Source organism: Artemia franciscana, chromosome 18 (genome assembly GCF_032884065.1).
Source record: "Artemia franciscana chromosome 18, ASM3288406v1, whole genome shotgun sequence".
Taxonomy (NCBI): Eukaryota; Metazoa; Arthropoda; class Branchiopoda; order Anostraca; family Artemiidae; genus Artemia; species Artemia franciscana.
In genome coordinates, this window is record NC_088880.1 from 33,950,665 (window position 1) to 33,969,378 (window position 18,714).

General features: G+C 34.1%; 1 protein-coding gene across 1 annotated transcript in view; it reads right to left on the reverse strand.

Moving 5' to 3' along the window:
- The window catches only part of LOC136038907 (phospholipid-transporting ATPase VA-like), a 146,845-nt gene that overhangs the window by 25,747 nt on the left and 102,384 nt on the right, over positions 1-18,714 (reverse strand). Inside the window, exons 14-18 of the mRNA XM_065722387.1 lie at positions 17,104-17,346; positions 11,057-11,210; positions 6,268-6,625; positions 2,202-2,325; positions 583-740 (exon numbers count right to left, since the gene is read on the reverse strand). Of these exons, the coding sequence (XP_065578459.1) occupies positions 583-740; positions 2,202-2,325; positions 6,268-6,625; positions 11,057-11,210; positions 17,104-17,346 (1,037 nt within the window). The remainder of the gene's footprint in view (positions 1-582; positions 741-2,201; positions 2,326-6,267; positions 6,626-11,056; positions 11,211-17,103; positions 17,347-18,714) is intronic.

Here is an 18,714-nt window from a genome sequence, read left to right on the forward strand (position 1 = left end):
TTCAACTCATCGACTGAATTACGTTTCAAACGATGAATATGCAAAGCCACAAAACATAGAACAACAATTTTGAGTACGATTTTGCTAAGGCAACAAACTGTAATTTGCTTTGTCTAAATCCAATTTTATCACCGGATTTTTCAGAATAAATGCTTTAACTGCAGTCAGCATATTAACTAAGTCCATCCACCAGACAATATGTAATTTTTTTTTTAAATTTATCGATCAAAAATAGTTGAATTTCGAGTATTCTTAAAAAGAAACACAATAGCGGAACTGCACATTAAACAATGCCAAATAAACAAAATCTGATTCGTGACGCAATCGTAGACTAAAAGTGCAATGTTTCCATTTCGTTTTAATATAGCGATTATGAATTAAAGGTTTTATGAATTAGGTAAGCAGAGTATTAAACAGACGAAAGACCAATCAAAACTTACCAGGTAAGTAGAGTATTAAACAGAAGAAAGACCAATCAAAAACTTACCAGGTAAGCAGAGTATTAAAAAGAAAAAAGACGAATCAAAAAATTTACCAGGTAAGCAGAATATTAAACAGAAGACAGACCAATCACAAACTTACCAGGTAAGCAACGAAAAAAATAACTAGGGACTGAAAGACAGCATCGACAGTATTTATCCAGTAGTGCCACATCCTATAGCCTCGAGATTCCCTGCCGTAGAGGTATAATCTAGGATTATTCGTAAGTACTTCTGCAGGTGCATCCTGGTCTAATATACCTGAAACAAAAAGGTGTCAATTAGTAAAATCAATTATTATTCCAAGATAATTATTAAATTATCATCTAAAGGTAATAATGTAGTCATTTTCAAAAATCAATACACAGTCTTAACTCATAAGATAACCTAAAAACTTAAAAGGAAGAAAGAAGCGCCTGAAAGAGATTGAAGAAAGAAAGATATTAAAGAGATTAAAAAGAACGAATTAGAAAGAGATTAAAGAGATGAAAGAGATCGAAGAGAATGAAAGAAGCATTTGCAAAAACAAATATATATTTCACCGGATGAAATTTTTGAGGGTCGATCCATTAGACGATAATAGAAAAGAGGAAAAAAGAGTAGAAAATTTTATCCCTTTAAAAACGGCACAAAAGGAATCAAACATACTTTCAAAACTAAACCAAAACTTAATCAAAGTTCAGATTCCAAAAAAATAATAGATTCTATTAATTTATAAAAAATATTTTTATCAAAACTATTAAAACAAAGAAACCAAGAAACAGTTGAAATAGTACATTTTACAAAAAATATACAAACTTCAGCAGGCAATATTAAACTTTTTTGGTGCTTTATACAGCGCAATAGGAACCAAAACTACTAGCTCTGACAATGCAGCGTTACTCGGCAGAATTAGAACAACTAAATTAAGTTTAATTTTACTTTATTCCAATTCTGATTCTCATTGAAACTCCAAAGTAAAAGGAAAAGCCGAAGAATCCCCTTGACATAGTCGATCTGTTGCGCCCAGTATTTTTGCCGACCTGAAGAAAAAATCCCGAACTTCATTTCTTCAGTGTTTTAGTTATGCCAGGTCTATCTGGAATACGCAATTATGTTAATGAAAGAACTCAATGAAACAGAATTTTTAGAATCAATCCCTGGAAATTTACTCTTATTAAATGAAGGAAGAAACTGGAGGTTGGAGAACAGATAATACCCCGTTATATTTTAGATGAGCATGTTACAGAGTAGAACAAGACCATGGTCAAACGTAGGTGTTAAACGTGCACCAACTCGCAAGAAATGGCTATTTATTTACATTTTTTTTTTTTTTTTTTTTTTTTTTTTTTTGAACCCCTACTGAACGCGATCAAGCTTAGTATGGCAGATAGACTTAGGATGTATTCAGCAAAACCCCATATTGTACCTGGATGTAAAAATATAATAATACAAATTTAATGAAAAAAAGAGGCACAATCCTATTTCAGTTTTCTATTATCCTTCAAAGTGTTTATTATTTTTCGTTCTTTGACCCGAAACACTCCTAATCCTTATATAATAAAGAAGAAAACTAAAGAAGAAAAGAAGAAAAAAAATTAAAGAAGGGAAAACTTACCCATAGCCATTGGAGGTAAGGCGGTGAAAAAGACGGAAAAAAATTAAAGAAGGGCAAACTTACCCATAGCCATTGGAGGTAAGACGGTGAAAAAAAGAAAACAAATTAAAGAAGGGAAAACTTACCCATAGCCATTGGAGGTAAGGCGGTGAAAAACAAATTGAAAAACATCAAATACAGCTGATCCATCATGGTGCTAGCTGAAAACCCACAATAAATTTGGTACCAAAATATCACCAGAACAAAACTCTGAAGCAAGAGAAAAACAAACATTAAAAATAGATTTAAAAATTTATCAAACAATTCGTGGTAACGAACTGTAAGGACGATTCGGTCCAATAGTAACCAATACTCTAAAAAACCGGACATTGATAACAATAGATATATCAAAAGGATTTGCTTTTTATGTTGATTTAAAATATGTAAAATTCACTAAATTTAATGTTACTCATCAAAAGCTACGAGCCTGATTTTCGAAAAAGGGGGGAAATAAACCCCAAAAAATCAAGCAATCTTAATGAAAATCATACCATAAGATTTAGCGTAGTAGAGAGGTTACCCTACTATAGAGGTTTCAAGGTCCTATCGGCAAAAATATGGATTTTTTTTCGAGAAGGAAGATGATGGATGCGGATTTATTAGTTTGTTTATTGCTGTTTTCTCAGGGGTGATCATATCACGCCAGTGGTCCTAGAAAATCAGGATTCAAACAGAAATTAAAAGCCTCTCTTCCAACTCATTTTCCTCCAAGTCACCGATCAAAATTTTGAGATAACCATTTTATTCAACACAGTTGAAAGGCCATACTTGAAAGGTCGAACCATAAAAATTGACAAATACTATAAAAACACGTATGAAGTTCGCTCAGTGATCCGGTTTTTGTGAGCAAAAAACCTGATTGCTGCAGAAACGCATCGACAAGTTTGCGACACGTACGGTGATACTGTTATAAGTGAAAGCAAAGTGTGTAAGTGGGAACGAGAAATCAAAGATGACCGCGACAACGTCTATGGCGAGGACCACTCAACTCGCCCTTGTTGATTATAGACGACTTGGTGGCTTCAGTTGAAGCGAGGATTCGTGAGAAGAGGCGCTTCACAATAAAAAGTCTATCAAACAAATTTCCTGAGGTGTCAAGGTCAAGATTTACAAAATTGTTTCTGAATAATTTAGAACACAGTTTAGGAAACTGTATTCTTCACAAGATTCTTGTGAAGAAGTCACAAGATTTCTAAACTTCACATAAACTATGGAAATAGAAAGTACTTTTAGATACAGCATTTACCTTACACAACATATTTTACAATATTCAAAACATTCCTGCTGTCTGTTTTTGTTTAAATTTTTATTTTGAGGCGTGTTTTCTGTGAAACCAGGGTATTGTGTGAAACACACAAATTGCAATAATGAATGAGCGCGAAATATAAATACATAGATAGGACGCCCCTAATAAGGGAAGAGCTAAGATTTGGGAGGAGTTAAATTTTTAAAAGAGGATAATATACATGCATCCAAAACTCTATTGTACGCTCTGCTCCGGTTCTTGTCTCAAGAGAAGGGGGTGGGGGAATAGAAACAACAATCAAACCTTCAAAAATTAACAACAAAACAAATTGAAAAAAATATACATCAGACATAACACAGTCAATATAAAATTAATCGAATTAGGTAAATAAAGGCCACACAAGTAGTGTGTCTACAAATAATAACATATAATTTAACACTGAATGGTAAATAACAATGAGGGGGTTCACTGATTCAACATTCAAATTATTTGGGAATGGGGGAGTCCTTCTAAATATTTCTGTGGAAAATTTTATTGGGGTGAAAATGGAATTTTTTTTTTAGGAAAGATGAGGGAAGCCAAGTCTAGGGGAGGGGGACAACGAGGGAAAAGAAAATTAATACAGGGGTTACGGAGAGCACTATTTGTGAAATTTAAGAGAAGATTTGTTCTTCTTTCCTCAAGGGCAACCAAGTTAGCTCTGCTAATATTTTCATTTTATAATACCATCGTTTTAACTGAGTTGAATATAATTCATTGATTTCATGCTTATAACACGAAGAAGAAAATTTGCGTATTTCTACGAAATACATAGAAGAGCATTTACAGATTTTACGCAGCGAATTTAGCTTTGGATGTTTTACCTTGCTAATGTTTATTCATTTGATATATTTTTTTTATCTTGTAATTTTCAACCAGTAATTAAAACAAGCTTTTTGCTCTTAATGAGCGAAGGAGTTTATGTGTTTTAAATAGGCTTTGAAAACTGGAGAGTTTATAATTGATTCGCTTAATAAAAAAGTTATATTTCCGCATTTTAAGAGAAAGGTTGAGGGGGATGGTAGCCTCCCGGTAAAAAGCAGTAATTATTACCCGTTTTAAGCTTCAGTCACTTTTACGTGTATGCAAAGAGCTGTGTTGTTTTTTTAGTTAAATAAAAGACACTGCATGTTTTTATCGGCGTGTTTTTATCCAAGTTCAAAGAATATGTATATAACTACAGATATAAATACATATCTATATATCCTAATTATACACAAGCGTATACACTTTGTTTCCAGCTCAGTGGCACCAGTTGAGGGAGGGGGTGATTTTAAAATATATTTTTTGGTGTTTCCATTGAAAAAAAAAAAAACATACAGAACATTGAAACCTAGGAAAAACCACTCTCCCCTGAAGATTTTAAAAAATTACCTTTTGTTTCTCCATAAAAACTGAAAAGGAATCTTGCCCCCCCCCCTACATTTTTTTTTAAATTGAGGCCCTTAAAACGACGGTAAAGGAGCTTGATCTTGTCCCTTAAGAAGCGTCAAGAATCGTTTAACTTCCACAGACAACCAGTATTTTCCATATCAATCGCCTTTTTTGGTGTATTTGTTTAACCTCCCTTATCCGAAAAGGATACGTCACCATACAAGTTTGAACAAATGAATAACAGAAAATATCCGTTAAGCCTCATCTAAATAGGTTCAATAAGGGTTATAAGAATTCCTTAGGAAGCTTACACACATATTACGATGAGGAGATTTCGCCTCGCCTATTTTTCTGAACCATTAGTCTTTCTGAACCTGTAACCGGCTATTGCTTCAGATGAATAAGAAAATTAGAGCGGTTCAGTATCATTAGCCTCATTCATCCACGTTACTTCTATAAACAGTTATTACCTTATTACCATTATAATCAATCCTTATTACCGTTTACAATTGATTATAATCGTTTATATTACCATTATACTCGATTACAATCGTTTATTACCATTATAATCGATCCTTATTCATCCACGTTACTCCTATAAACAGTTATTACCTTATTACCATTATAATCGATCCTTATTACCATTTAAAATCGATTATAATCGTTTATATTACCATTATACTCTATTATAATCGTTTATTACCATTATAGTCGATCCTTATTACCGTTTACAATCGATTACAATCGTTTATATTACCATTATACTCGATTTTCATCCTTTATTACCATTATAATCGATCCTTATTCATCCACGTTACTTCTATAAACAGTTATTACCTTATTACTATTATAATCGATCCTTATTACCGTTTACAATTGATTATAATCGTTTATATTACCATTATACTCGATTATAATCGTTTATTACCATTATAATCGATCCTTATTCATCCACGTTACTTCTATAAACAGTTATTACCTTATTACCATTATAATCGATCCTTATTACCGTTTACAATTGAATATAATCGTTTAATTACCATTATACCCGATTATAATAGTTTATTACCATTATAATCGATCCTTATTCATCCACATTACTTCTATAAACAGTTATTACCTTATTACCATTACAATCGATCCTTATTACCGTTTACAATCGATTATAATCGTTTATATTACCATTATACTCGATTATTATCGTTTATTACCATTATAATCGATCCTTATTCATCCACATTACTTCTATAAACAGTTATTACCTTATTACCATTATAATCGATCCTTATTACCGTTTATAATCGATTATAATCGTTTATATTACCATTATACTCGATTATAATCGTTTATTACCATTATAATCGATCCTTATTCATCCACGTTACTGCTATAAAAAGTTACTACCTTATTACCATCATAATCGATCATTATTACCGTTATTGGCTAACCAAGACAACCCACTACCCCAAATGAGACGGGCCTTGGATTCTTACCGTATTTTTATAAAAGAAATATTGCACCATCCTCGCTAAGCGATCATAACACCAGTGTCCATGCACCAAAATAAGCTTATTCAACATTCTAAACTTTGGGATTGCAAAATCTGAAGCCATCACAGCTTGCATTCCTTCTAAGCCAGATATGCCAACTCCGACGTCAGCGGTTTGAATCATAGATACGTCATTGGCACCATCACCAATAGCCAAAGTTCGCTTTTTTAGCTTTTGTTTGACAACCTTGACTAAAATGGCTTTCTGTAGAGGTGTTGTGCGGCAGCAGAGCACAGCGGAACAATGTTGGGTTAACTCAAGGAAACTATATTGCAATTGGCAACGCTGGTCCAAAATGAACCTAAAAGATTCAAAATTATCATTCAAGACAATGATCATACAGCTAAAAAGATTTAAATTAAAACAAAGAAACTTCAAAAAAATATATAAAAAGATTTCAATTTAGCACTTGAATGGATATCTTTAGATTTCGCATAAAATTTTCTTCAGGTCCAATTGACCTGCTCTCTTTGCAACAATGTGGCCTTCAGGTTGTGGCCCCACTAAATTGGAAAAGGGGTACTACTCCTCAAAAGTGTGATGCATCTGTATACGACAGTGGGCGTGGGATAAGTCTACCCTCAATACTTGGGAAGCTACTTCCTCATATTACACAGGCCAACAGAAAAAAAATAGCACCAAAGACTTTGTAAAGCTCTTAGGCTAGACAGTGACCTTAAGTTTACCATTATTCTAGATGAGGGGCTTTTTACCATCTTAAAAAATAGTCGAGTTATGAGAATGAACATTTTAGTAATGGATTCAGATCTTAAATAGTACTTCAGGGTGGTGGTTTCAAGAACCTATACCTACTCCTTCACGATTTTTAAAGCCTAGAAGATTGTGTTGAAGGTAGGTATATATTGGTTTTCACTTTGAAAAAAAAATATTTGAGTTTGGTTTTGACTTTTCTTTAACTTTTGGTTTTTAAAGCACGATTCCCACGGTTTAGGCAGAATTTTCAGCAGTCTTGAAAATTTTCAATTTTAGAAAAAAAATCTTCAAAAACTATATTAGTCAGGATCTAGCAAACAAAAACAACTTAGTAACAATAGGGAAATTTTTAGCAAAGTTGTGATGCTCAGAGCACTTACCTTTCTTAAAAATCTGTCTGTTCTATAAATGTTTTCTAAAAGTTTTATACATTGTTTGTCCCAGGTCGCCAGAGTTCAGTGAGCCATGAAAAGAGTCGGGATGAATGTCTATACTTTCAGATACCTTCCATATGGGAATAACCTAGGCTATTGATTCATTCCTGAAAGTTTCACTTACATAACTCAACTACTTTCTAAAATAGTAAGAAGCACCTCAAATAGAATTTTACCTACAAGTTTAATTTTCACCTATTTAAAATGATACAAAATGCTAGCTTTTTACTAAAGTCGTTTTCTCAAATTCGGATATATACAGTATACATCTTTATGCTGTAGCCTCTCTTGATTACAGTCGTCATATTTAGCGTCCAAGGCCGTTCATAGGGTTGGTTGCGCCCGGGGCAAAACTATTTACGGCACCCGCCTCCCGACTCAACCATGAATAAAGAGTATCACCAATAGCCCAAGCCACGACACCCGGGGCCAACTTGTCCCGATCCCCCCTTGATTTATGTTCCCTGAACAAGTATTGGTGTTGAATTTTTCTGCTCTTCTATAGTTTTAACATATCAACAAGCCCTAGATGATATTCTGACAAGGACAATCTTTGGTAATCTGTCATCCTTCATCCGCAAAAATGTTCTACCAATGTCAACCTTTCTTTCATAATAGCCCTAGAAAGTGTGATTGAGCCATATTTTTCGTACAGCTTAATGTAAGAAATACGGTCAGTCAGACAGGTACCCAAAACAGTCTGTAGGCAATTTCTCTGGAAAACGTCAAGCAAATCTTACTCCGTCTTTAGGAACGCCCACGCTTTAGAACCATACCTGACCATTGTCATCACCATAGTTTCCAATATTCTAATCTTGGTTTGTAGGCTTATCTTTCTATTCTTCCAAACCTTTTTTTAACTGTGAAAAAACACCCTGGGCCTGAGCTATTCTACTTTTAACATCTTCACTGCTCCCACCATCTTTACTAATAATACTACCTAGGTAGGTGAAGCTCTCCACTTGATCTATCTTCTCGTTCCCCAACATCACCTTTTCACAATTGCTTATTCCCAGTCTAAGCGTATAGACTTTTTGGCTATAATTGCCAGGCCTACAGTTGTTTAAAACTATACTATTAAACACCCACTACCCAAAATCACCTCTTCATCATCACTTATTCCAAGTTTTAGTGACTTAAGCAATATTACAACCTTGTTTCAGCAACGAAGAGAAACAGAATTCATAAATCCAAAGATCTTGTCCTTTTGGTGCAAACACAGCGGCAGGTTTGTCAAAAAATTGTTTAATTCAGAGAGAATACGTACTTTAAGAGGATGCTTTAAATAAGCTTCACCTGCCTTCAAAGGAAATGATGCATGGACGGATGATAGATAGACTTATCTATTAACAAATGAACTGACATTATTTATATACAATCCTAATAAGGGCTTATGCCAGATTTGGCTCTCACTCAATCGGACTATCTGTCTTGGCTTTTTCTTTATTTTTCTACAATTAGCCACGGCTTGATGCCCACAACGACTTGATTTGTATTGAATTAATTAATAAATAAACAGACAATAGAGAATTACCATAGACTTGGGACTGACATACTTACAATCCAACTTTTACCACCATATTCTCTCTCTCAACTCAAACAACTTAGAGTAAGTGCTATAATAGACCAGCTAAAAACTATGCCAGTAGAGTCTTATTTAAAACAAATTTCAGTTTATAAAAGATATCGTTAGTCCTTTCTGCAGCATTTCGTGCAGTACTATGTGCGAAAAGATATCATAATTCCTTTACGCAGCATTTCGTGCAGTACTCTGTACAGAAAGATATCGTAACTCCTTTGTGCAGCATTTCATGCAGAAAAATGTAAGTTCTTTCTGTAACATTTCGTGCAGAGATCTGTGTGAAAAGATATCGTAATTAGTTTACACAGCATTTCGTGCAGCACTCTGCACAGAAAGACATCGGAATACCTTTATGCAGCATTTCGTGCAGTACTCTGTACGGAAAGATATCGTAATTCCTTTGTGCAGCAGTTCGTGTAGAAAAACGTCGTAAGATCTTTCTGCAGCATTTCGTGCAGCATTCTGCACGGAAAGATATCAAAATTCTTTTATGCAGCATTTCGTGCAGCACTCTGCGGAGAAAGATATCGTAATTCTTTTGTGCAGAATTTTCATGCAGCACATTGTGTAAAAAGATATCGTAATCTCTTGGTGTAGAATTTCGCGCAGAACTTTGTGCAAAAAAGATATCGCAATTCATCTGTGCAGCATTTCATGCAGCACTTCTAGAAGAAAGATATCGTAATTCCTTTGTGCAGCATTCTATTGGTAATTTTAAATAAACTTGTTAACCCTGAAATAGCCCTTGCTACTTCACCTTTTGTAGTTGCGTTTTTTTGTAGCTTCTTACTTTATTGATTTTTATTGAAGGGAAAAAATGCATTCTAATAAATTTGAATGGTTCAAGACAACACAACCGAGTAATTTTTATTTTAAATATTGTAAAAACCCAACAGAAATAACCATCTAGAACCTTCTGTCTAGTGAAAAAAAGACATAAGCGGTAATATACTTATAATATAAAATGACTACCTTAAGCTAGGTTTCTTTGAATGAACTCCAATAAACCAATAGAAACGTCAAATAGGCAAGGATTTTTGCCACTTCATCGATAGTTTTCGGCGACCGGTAGTAAATTGTTTTTTAATTCAAGTTTAAAACAAAAATCTTTTACTGTAAGAAAAAGATGAAACCGAATTCCAATGCCAATTAGTGGGAGAAAACGAACATTGCCCATCCATACAGATTTCATATTGATGAAAGAACTAAGTCGATGCCGACTGAATCTATCTGGTTATTTTATATTGCGACGTAGGATTTAGTTGGCTAAGTTTTTCCCAACGTTTTCTGTGTCCACTAAAACAAAAAAAAATTTCTGCGGAAGATATTTCATTTACTCCTTTTCGCCTTTCAATACTTTTTTAAAGACTTGTAAAGACACGAGACATTGATTACAGAGGTTATTGCGACTCGCTATCCCGACACATCACGATCATGGCTACAGTCGGCGGCTGCAGTCGCCAGCACGTCTTTTAGCGTTAACGAACAAATGGGGACGAACAATAATAACCGGAAGCTATTATTTGGTTCTGCGTAAATATGTTAGTTTTGATTTTAATACTTTAGTGTTGCTGCTGATGAGGATCGCTGTATCCGAGCTCGAAATATCCAGACTTTTGTATCTGCATTCAGTGTCTAATACATGGACTTATCCCCATTTGGGCGTTTATTTGTTCGTTATGAAAAGACAGTGTGGTCTTTGAAAAAAAGAAAGGAAAAAAATATCTAATTGAAGGTATTACGTCAAAAATCTTTTAGCGTTAAAACTCAACGAGACGAAGGAGCTTTCGTTTACTTTTCTTTGTCCTTCAATTTTTTTTCATGAACTTGTCAAAATAGAAAATGGTCATGAAAGGTTATCGCGACGCAACGTTGCGACGCATCGTGACATCAGCTACGGTTGGCAACATTTTTCCAGCGTTGGCTACATATGCAAATTTCTTTCTAAAAGAGGGAGAATAATCATAAGCATGACTGTGAAAAAAGAAAAAAAGCTACTTACGTTAAAGCACTACCTTCAACGACAAGCCCTTTCATGGACGGAGCTGTGGAGCATATTGAATTTTGGAATGTGGCATCAGGAGAGACTCCCTCATAGGAGTTGGAAGACTGCCGATTAGACTGACTCCTCTCAGGTACTTTAGTTGTAGATAAATCTGAAAGAAAGGTCATAAAAAGACTTGGCATTTTATGATGTGACTACTAACACACTAAGTGCTATTATATCGTCTTTGTCGACATATTTAGTAGAAAAAAGGAACTTGTTAATTAAACGAAATACTCAAGAATTACGCTTAGGTTAAAGCGGGTCTGCATGCAAAATGTGCTAGCTACAATTATTTTGCATACTATGAAGTAAGAATTGTTTTCTAACTTCACGCTGTCAAAAATACTTTACCCCTCCACTCCCCATAATGTGCAAATATATAGCCGAAATTTTATAAGTCCCATGCATTTTATCACCCGTCACATGTCTTTGTGGCTATGAAACCGGTCTTCTGAGATGTAACCTAAGCGTAAGTCTTAAGTGTGTTTCGTTTAATAAACAAATGCCGAAAAAATTTCAGAAAATAGAGTATGTCCAACCATAATTTTTCCTGATAAAACGTCTTTTGTATAATATCAGTTGTTTATTCCTTATAATTTTTATGCATTTGTTTACAATTTGTATTATAAATTTGTTTATTTAAAAGCTTCTGCTTATTCACAATATACTTATTAGCAGTAGGTCCATAGTGTTTTTGACACAAAAATGAGAAACTTAAAGTCAATCAAGAATGAAGGGGTTTCTAATCTGATACATCAGCTTCAATACTTTTTGCTTCTGATAAGCTTCACAAAATGAGAAGTTTAAAATCTATCAAGAATGAAGGAGTTTCTAATCTGATACATTAGCCTCAACACTTTTTGCTTCACAAAATGGGAAGCTTAAAGTCTATCAAAAATGAAGGGGCTTTTAATGTGATGCATCAGCTTCAATACTTTTTGCTTCACATAAGCTTCACAAAATAGGAAGCTTAAAGTCTATCAAGAATGAAGGGGCTTCTAATCTGATACATCAGCTTCAACGCTATTTATATAATCGAAGAAGTGCACGCCTCCAGTCAATTCTAAACTTACCCTACTGCCTAGAAGAAAACTTCCAATTGTGCAATATGTATCTGAGATCATAAGCCAATAGAATAATAAACTGGTTAAAAAAAAATAATAAAGAAATGATGATGTATTGCAGATGTATTTTTACAAGGCCCTGCTTCAAGCTACCTTGGGTGCGAAATAAACAGAAGAACAAAGCAATGAAGAAAAAAGAAGAAAAAATAAGAATGTATTTATAGAATGTATAAGAATGTATAATAATAGAATGTAATAAGAATGTATAAGAATGTAAAAGAAGAATGTATTTTTACAAGGCCCTGCTTCAAGCTACCTTGGGTGCGAAATAAACAGAAGAACAAAGCAATGAAGCAAAAAGAAGAAAAAATAATATAAACAAAATAACTATTAGCTGAGAAATAGGGGTGAGAGGGGGGGGGGTCTCACAAAAAAAACAAGAATTTTCAAATCAAGAATTTGAACTGTAGACTGACCTAAAATGAAATAAGCAAAAAATTAAATTACAGTTCAAAATAACAATTAGAGTGTAAATGAACTCTATAAAATATATTAGTTAAAAAATAGTATATTGTCTAATAGTAAATATATATAAATAAAGTATGCAAATATAGCATATGCATCAATATATACAAAATATATTTATTAAATTTGCTTAATATAAATAAATTGTTTAATCATCCTTAGTAGTTATTTTGATAAATAAAATAGAATAGAATAGAATAGGTTTTATTTGCACAATCTTTCGTAGTCATAAAACTAAATGGCGCTTGTGCTTACAAAAAAGAAAAAAGGATTAAATCAAACGACAAAAAAAAAATCAGAAGACAAATAGTTTAAAATCAACAATTGTTATACTTTGATACAAAGAAAGGGATGAATGAGTTGGAAAAACGATTTGTGCGTGAAGGAGGTGCTGCTAATCTGTCAAATTTCTTCAACCTAGTACTTCGATGTTTCACTAAAACTGGTGGTAGTATCGATCTGTATTTATCACTTCTGAGAAGATATTGGCCAAATTCAAGGATCAAACTGAGACGACGCTCTTGAAGAGAGGGAATTTGTAAAGTGGATAATGCTAACTTATATTCGGTAAAAGCATCGCACAATATTACTTTGACTGCTCTTTTTTGTATTGACTCAAGCTGGTCACTTAGGTAAATAGTGTTATTGACTTGTGGGCCCCATACGGGACATGCATACTCTAAAATTGGTCGAATGTAAGTAAGATAGGCTATCCTTAGTTGTGTCACTGAAAAACCAAATCGACGCATTAGTATAAGTGTCCGCATCGCACTATTTGCCTTTTTGATAATTGAATCGACATGGAGGCTGAAAGAGCAGTCGATGCTAAACTTGACACCAAGCACTACTGCCGAAGATTCACTAGGATAAGGAGGAGGAGGGCACACAAAGTCTCTCTTCAGGGGATTAAAGCGAAGGATTTTAGTCTTTCCTTCGTTGATTTGGAGGCTGTTCGCAGTACATTCATCTTTGAAGTTATTTAAAATGAGTTATTTTTTAATTACTTGAAACGAACAGTAAAAACCATGAATATTGACTTCAGACTAAGAAGGAACCATAGTTACACGAACATTTTCGGGGGTCAAAATTCGTTAGAATCCCACAATATAACAGGCAAATTACAAAAAAAAGGTAAAATGGCGAAGATCTCGGCCTTTAAAGGAGACGTGGGTCTGAGCCTTAAAGAGGTGATTAACCTCCACTGAAATAAACTCAGCCCCCCTCCCCCAACATGGACATTCAAACTTCTTTGAAGAGTAACTCACCACTTTTGAAGAAACGTTAGAGGGGACAGTTTCTGCTTTTGATAGATATAACTGAAAAGCTACATTTACATCAAATTTGCACCCCATTCCTCCGAAACTGGAGTTTATTGATCATTTGTCCCAAATCGTGTTTTAAAGATTTGTAAATCAATCATAAATATATACTCAACCCTTTAATAAACATTAAAACTCCTTAAATAATAGCTATTCTCCCCTTTCTTCCAAAGAAAAAGAGGCAACAATAGTGCTTTCGAGAATAAGTAAAGAGCTGACTACAAATAACTGAACAGCTAATGTTTCCCCAACTTGTCCTAAATCAGTCATCAAATCCATCAAAAATGTGACAGCCAGTCATCGAAATATACTAAAGCATCTACTACACTCATCGACTACTACAGAAATATACTAATCATAAAATATACTAAAACATCTACTACACTCATCTACAACTACAGAACATACTAATCATAAAATACACCAAAACATCTACTACACTCATCTACTACTACAGAATATAGTGAAAAAAGAAATCATCAATGAAATAGCACAAATGAAGAAAGAAACGCACACCACAGAACCGAACATATAAAATAATTAAAAAAACAGATAGAAAAATAAAGACTGTTTTTCTACTTTAGTAATTAAGATAGATAAGTACTTGAACGAGACCTTAACCCTACTCATCCATCCAATTACACATATCAAACAGCATAACCATACACATTCAACCACAAAGAATAGTCCATGGACAGGCAGTCGCGTCGTCAGTAAGTATAAATCATCATAAACCGATTTTATGATACTAATCATAAAATATACTAAAACATCATGTGACCTGCCACCTCTTTGTCGGCTACAAAATCAGTGAATACAAAACTCAAGCACCTACAGCACATACTCTATAAAGTATGAGCAACTTAAAATGGTGGAAACTGGCGCTAGAGTCGAAAACATCATCAGTATCATCGTAGTGTTTTGGGTTTCTTTGCTTTTTCACTTCTTAATTGTGTTTTCATACAAACTTAGATGAGACACTCATTTTTCCATTACTCTAATTTGATCTTACTATCAAACAGTTCGTGGTAAGGAACTGTAGTAAGGAGCGACCCGGCTCAATAGCAACCAAAACTCTAAAAAATCGGGTTTTGATATCAATAACTACATCAAAAGAATCGCATTTTAATGCTGATTTTAAATATATAAGTTTAATCAAGTTTAGTCTTACCCATCAAAAGTTACGAGCCTGAGAAAATTTGCCTTATTTTAAAAAATAGGGGGAAACAACCCCTGAAAGTCCTAAAATCTTAACGAAAATCACACCATCAGATTCAGCGTATCAGAGAACCCTATTGTAGAAGTTTCAAGCTTCTATCTAAAAAAAAGTGGAATTTCGTATTTTTTGCCAGAAGACAAATCACGGGTGCGTGTTTATTTGTTGTGCCCTTTTTAAGTGACCAAAAAAAATTGGAGGGCACCTAGGCCCCCTCCCACGCTCATTTTTTCTCCAAAGTCAACGGATCAAAATTTTAAGATAGGCATTTTGTTTCGCATAGTCAAAAACCATAATAACTATGTCCTTGAGAATGACTTACTCCCCCACAGTCCCTGGGGGAGGGGCTGCAAAATCCAAACTTCGGCCAGTGTTTACATATAATAATGGTTATTGGGAAGTGTACAGCGTTTTCAGGGTTTTTTTGGGGGGTTTTGGGGTGGTGTTGAGGGGAGGGAGCTATGTGGGAGGATCTTTCCTAGGAGAAATATGTCATGGGGGAACAGAAATTCAATGAAAGGGCGCAGGGTTTTCTAAAAATACTATAAAAAAACAATGAAAAAGTAAACATGGAAAAGTTTTTTCAACTGAAAGTAAGGAGTAGCATTGAAACTTAAAATGAACAGAGATTATTACGCATATGAGGGGTTCTAAAAATACCTTAGCATAAAGAGCGAGGTATTTAGGAGGAGATAAATACCTCGCTCTTTATACTATAGTATTTTTAGTAATTTCAACTATTTATTCTACGGCCTTTCGGATTCAGGGGTCATTCTTAAAGAATTGGGACAAAAGTTACGATTTAGTGTAAAGAGCGAGGTATTAACGAGGGTAAACCCCCCTCATATACATAATAAAAATTTAAGAATATAAAAGTTTGTTACGTAAGTTAATTCTTAACGAAAGTAAAACAGTTCAAAATAGGGATGATACCTTTTTATTGACAGTGAAATATAAAATTATTTAACTGGATATTTCGAACACATATACAGTGTTCATCATCAGCAGTAAAACTGTGTTCATCATCTACTGCTGATGATGAACACTGTATATGTGTTCGAAATATCCAGTTAAATAATTTTATATTTCACTGTCAATAAAAAGGTATCATCCCTATTTTGAACTGTTTTACTTTCGTCATGGAAAGGCAGTGTGGTCTTCGAAGTTAGCTAATTCTTAAGTTACGTATATTTTTTACTAATAAAAACATTCGTTAAAAATTAAAATTTATAGTTGCCTTTTTATGTAACCGAAAAATTGCAGGGCAACTAGGCTTTCCCCACCACTTATTTCTCAAAATCGTCTGATCAAAACTAAGAGAAAGCCATTTAGCCAAAAAAGGAATTAATATGCAAATTTCATTTTAATAGTTTATGTGTGGAGAGCCAAAATCAAACATGCATTAATTCAAAAACGTTCAGAAATTAAATAAAAAAAAACTAGTTTTTTTAACTGAAACTAAGGAGCGACATTAAAACTGAAAACGAACAGAAATTACTCCGTATATGAAATCAGTTTTCCCCTCCACAATCCCTCGCTCTTTACGCTAAAGTTTGACTCTTTGCCACAATTCTGATTTTTAAAACAATTTAAAACTTTACCGTAAAGAGCGAGGGATTGCGGAGGGGAAAACCCATTTCATATACGGAGTAATTTCTGTTCGTTTTATGTTTTAATGTCGCTCCTTACTTTCAGTTAAAAAAAACTAGTTTTTTTTTATTTAATTACACCAAAAATGCCAAGAAACGCCAGATGCTACATGGTGTCGGTGATTTCTTTTTATACTAGCGCCAGATTCCACTCTTATTGGCTACCCATTACTCTATAGCATATCCCTAATTAATTCAACAAATCGGCTATATTGATTCAAACCCTTACCTCTCTGCTCTCTCTGTATTGTTTCAAGGTGACTTTTAATAGATGCTCCTACTGCTTCTTTTCCGCGTCCACTAATAACCAGGATTTCCATATTTTCTGAGAAGAGAGAGCATGAATATGCAATATTAATGGCTGTTTCCTGTTTATCACCTGTTAAGACCCACATCACAATGCCTGCCTGGCGGAGACTGTTGATTGTCTCTGGAACTAATTTTTGAAGCTTATCCTCAACACCAGTGGCACCTATAAAATAAACTTATGAATAAAATATCTTATAATAATAAAATATTATAGTAAACAGTCCCAAATATGGCTTTAAAAGTGCCAAGGACAATAAAATACAACCTTTTTTTCCCTGGACTAATCTCAGGACTCGCCTATAGATCTACCTAATGAATAAACGCTCTAAGCAAATATTGAAATAAACAGTCCCCACTATAGCCTTTAAGCACCAAGGGCATGAAAATCACAATCTTTTTATTAATCCCTGAAAACGACGATTTTTTAAGACTTTTCTTTTGGTTGTTCCAAAAAGGAAGTTTTTAGGGCAGTACGACATTTTTGTCAATGTTGCCACGTTGAACATAAATAAGCAAAATGAAATAGTTAAACATTAAATGATTAAATATTTCTTTTACTTTCAATCACTTTGCCAGAGGAGTGAAACTGCAATACTCGTGAATTACAAAAGTTATAATTCGTCTGAAATTCAAGTCTCAATAACAAATTCTACGATTTATAGCAAGAAAAATGATAAAAATATCAATTTTTTTTACTGCTTAAAAAAATAAAAGTTTAAGAACTCTAGAACGAACCTTTCTTTTTTACCAAAATACTGGTTACATCGACAGAAAAATCACGCTAATCTCCTATATACAACGTTTTTATTCAACGGATCAAAACTTGGCTCATCTGGTTTCCGAAATACCAAAAGCAAATGGAAGACAGTGAAACTTTTTATTGCGAAACTATCAGATACAAATTCAGGTCAAAAAAGCCCCCCCCAAAATGGATCTGAAAAAAAGGGCCAAAAGCTTTTTTCCAATTTGGCTTGACACATATATATTTAAGCCCTGGGTTAAGAAGACCTTAATACAGAGCAAAAAATGGAAAAAAATGGTTCCTTGGTAAACAGGGCCCAACAAAAGGCCAGCAAAGGGCCCAAAAGATTTTCATCGGCCACTTCTCATCAAATTGGATTTTTATAGAAACATTTGATTTAAAATCGGAAGTTCTAGCGGCATTTTTTAATCACTGAAAAGGACTCAGGGGTAGTCAGCCTGTCCCCATGGCTTCTCCTGCTACTTCCCCCTGTAAACCCTCTGATACTGGGTCAAAATTCTAAAACGGTAATTTTGTTCAAAAGCATCGATAGGTCTGATAAGTATGCCTCTAGTATCGACATTACCATCACAACCTGGATACCAATGGCCCTAAATTGCAGAAATTGCCCATTCTTCACATTTGTATTATAGTAGAAAATGCAATTGTTCTATGTTTTCTATTCAGTTAGCGACCTCTTACGTTGTTCTCTAGACCAAGATTCCCAGAGTCTCAGAAGGGTGGACTCAGGATATGAAACGCGTGCCTGAGTACACCAAAAGACGCAAT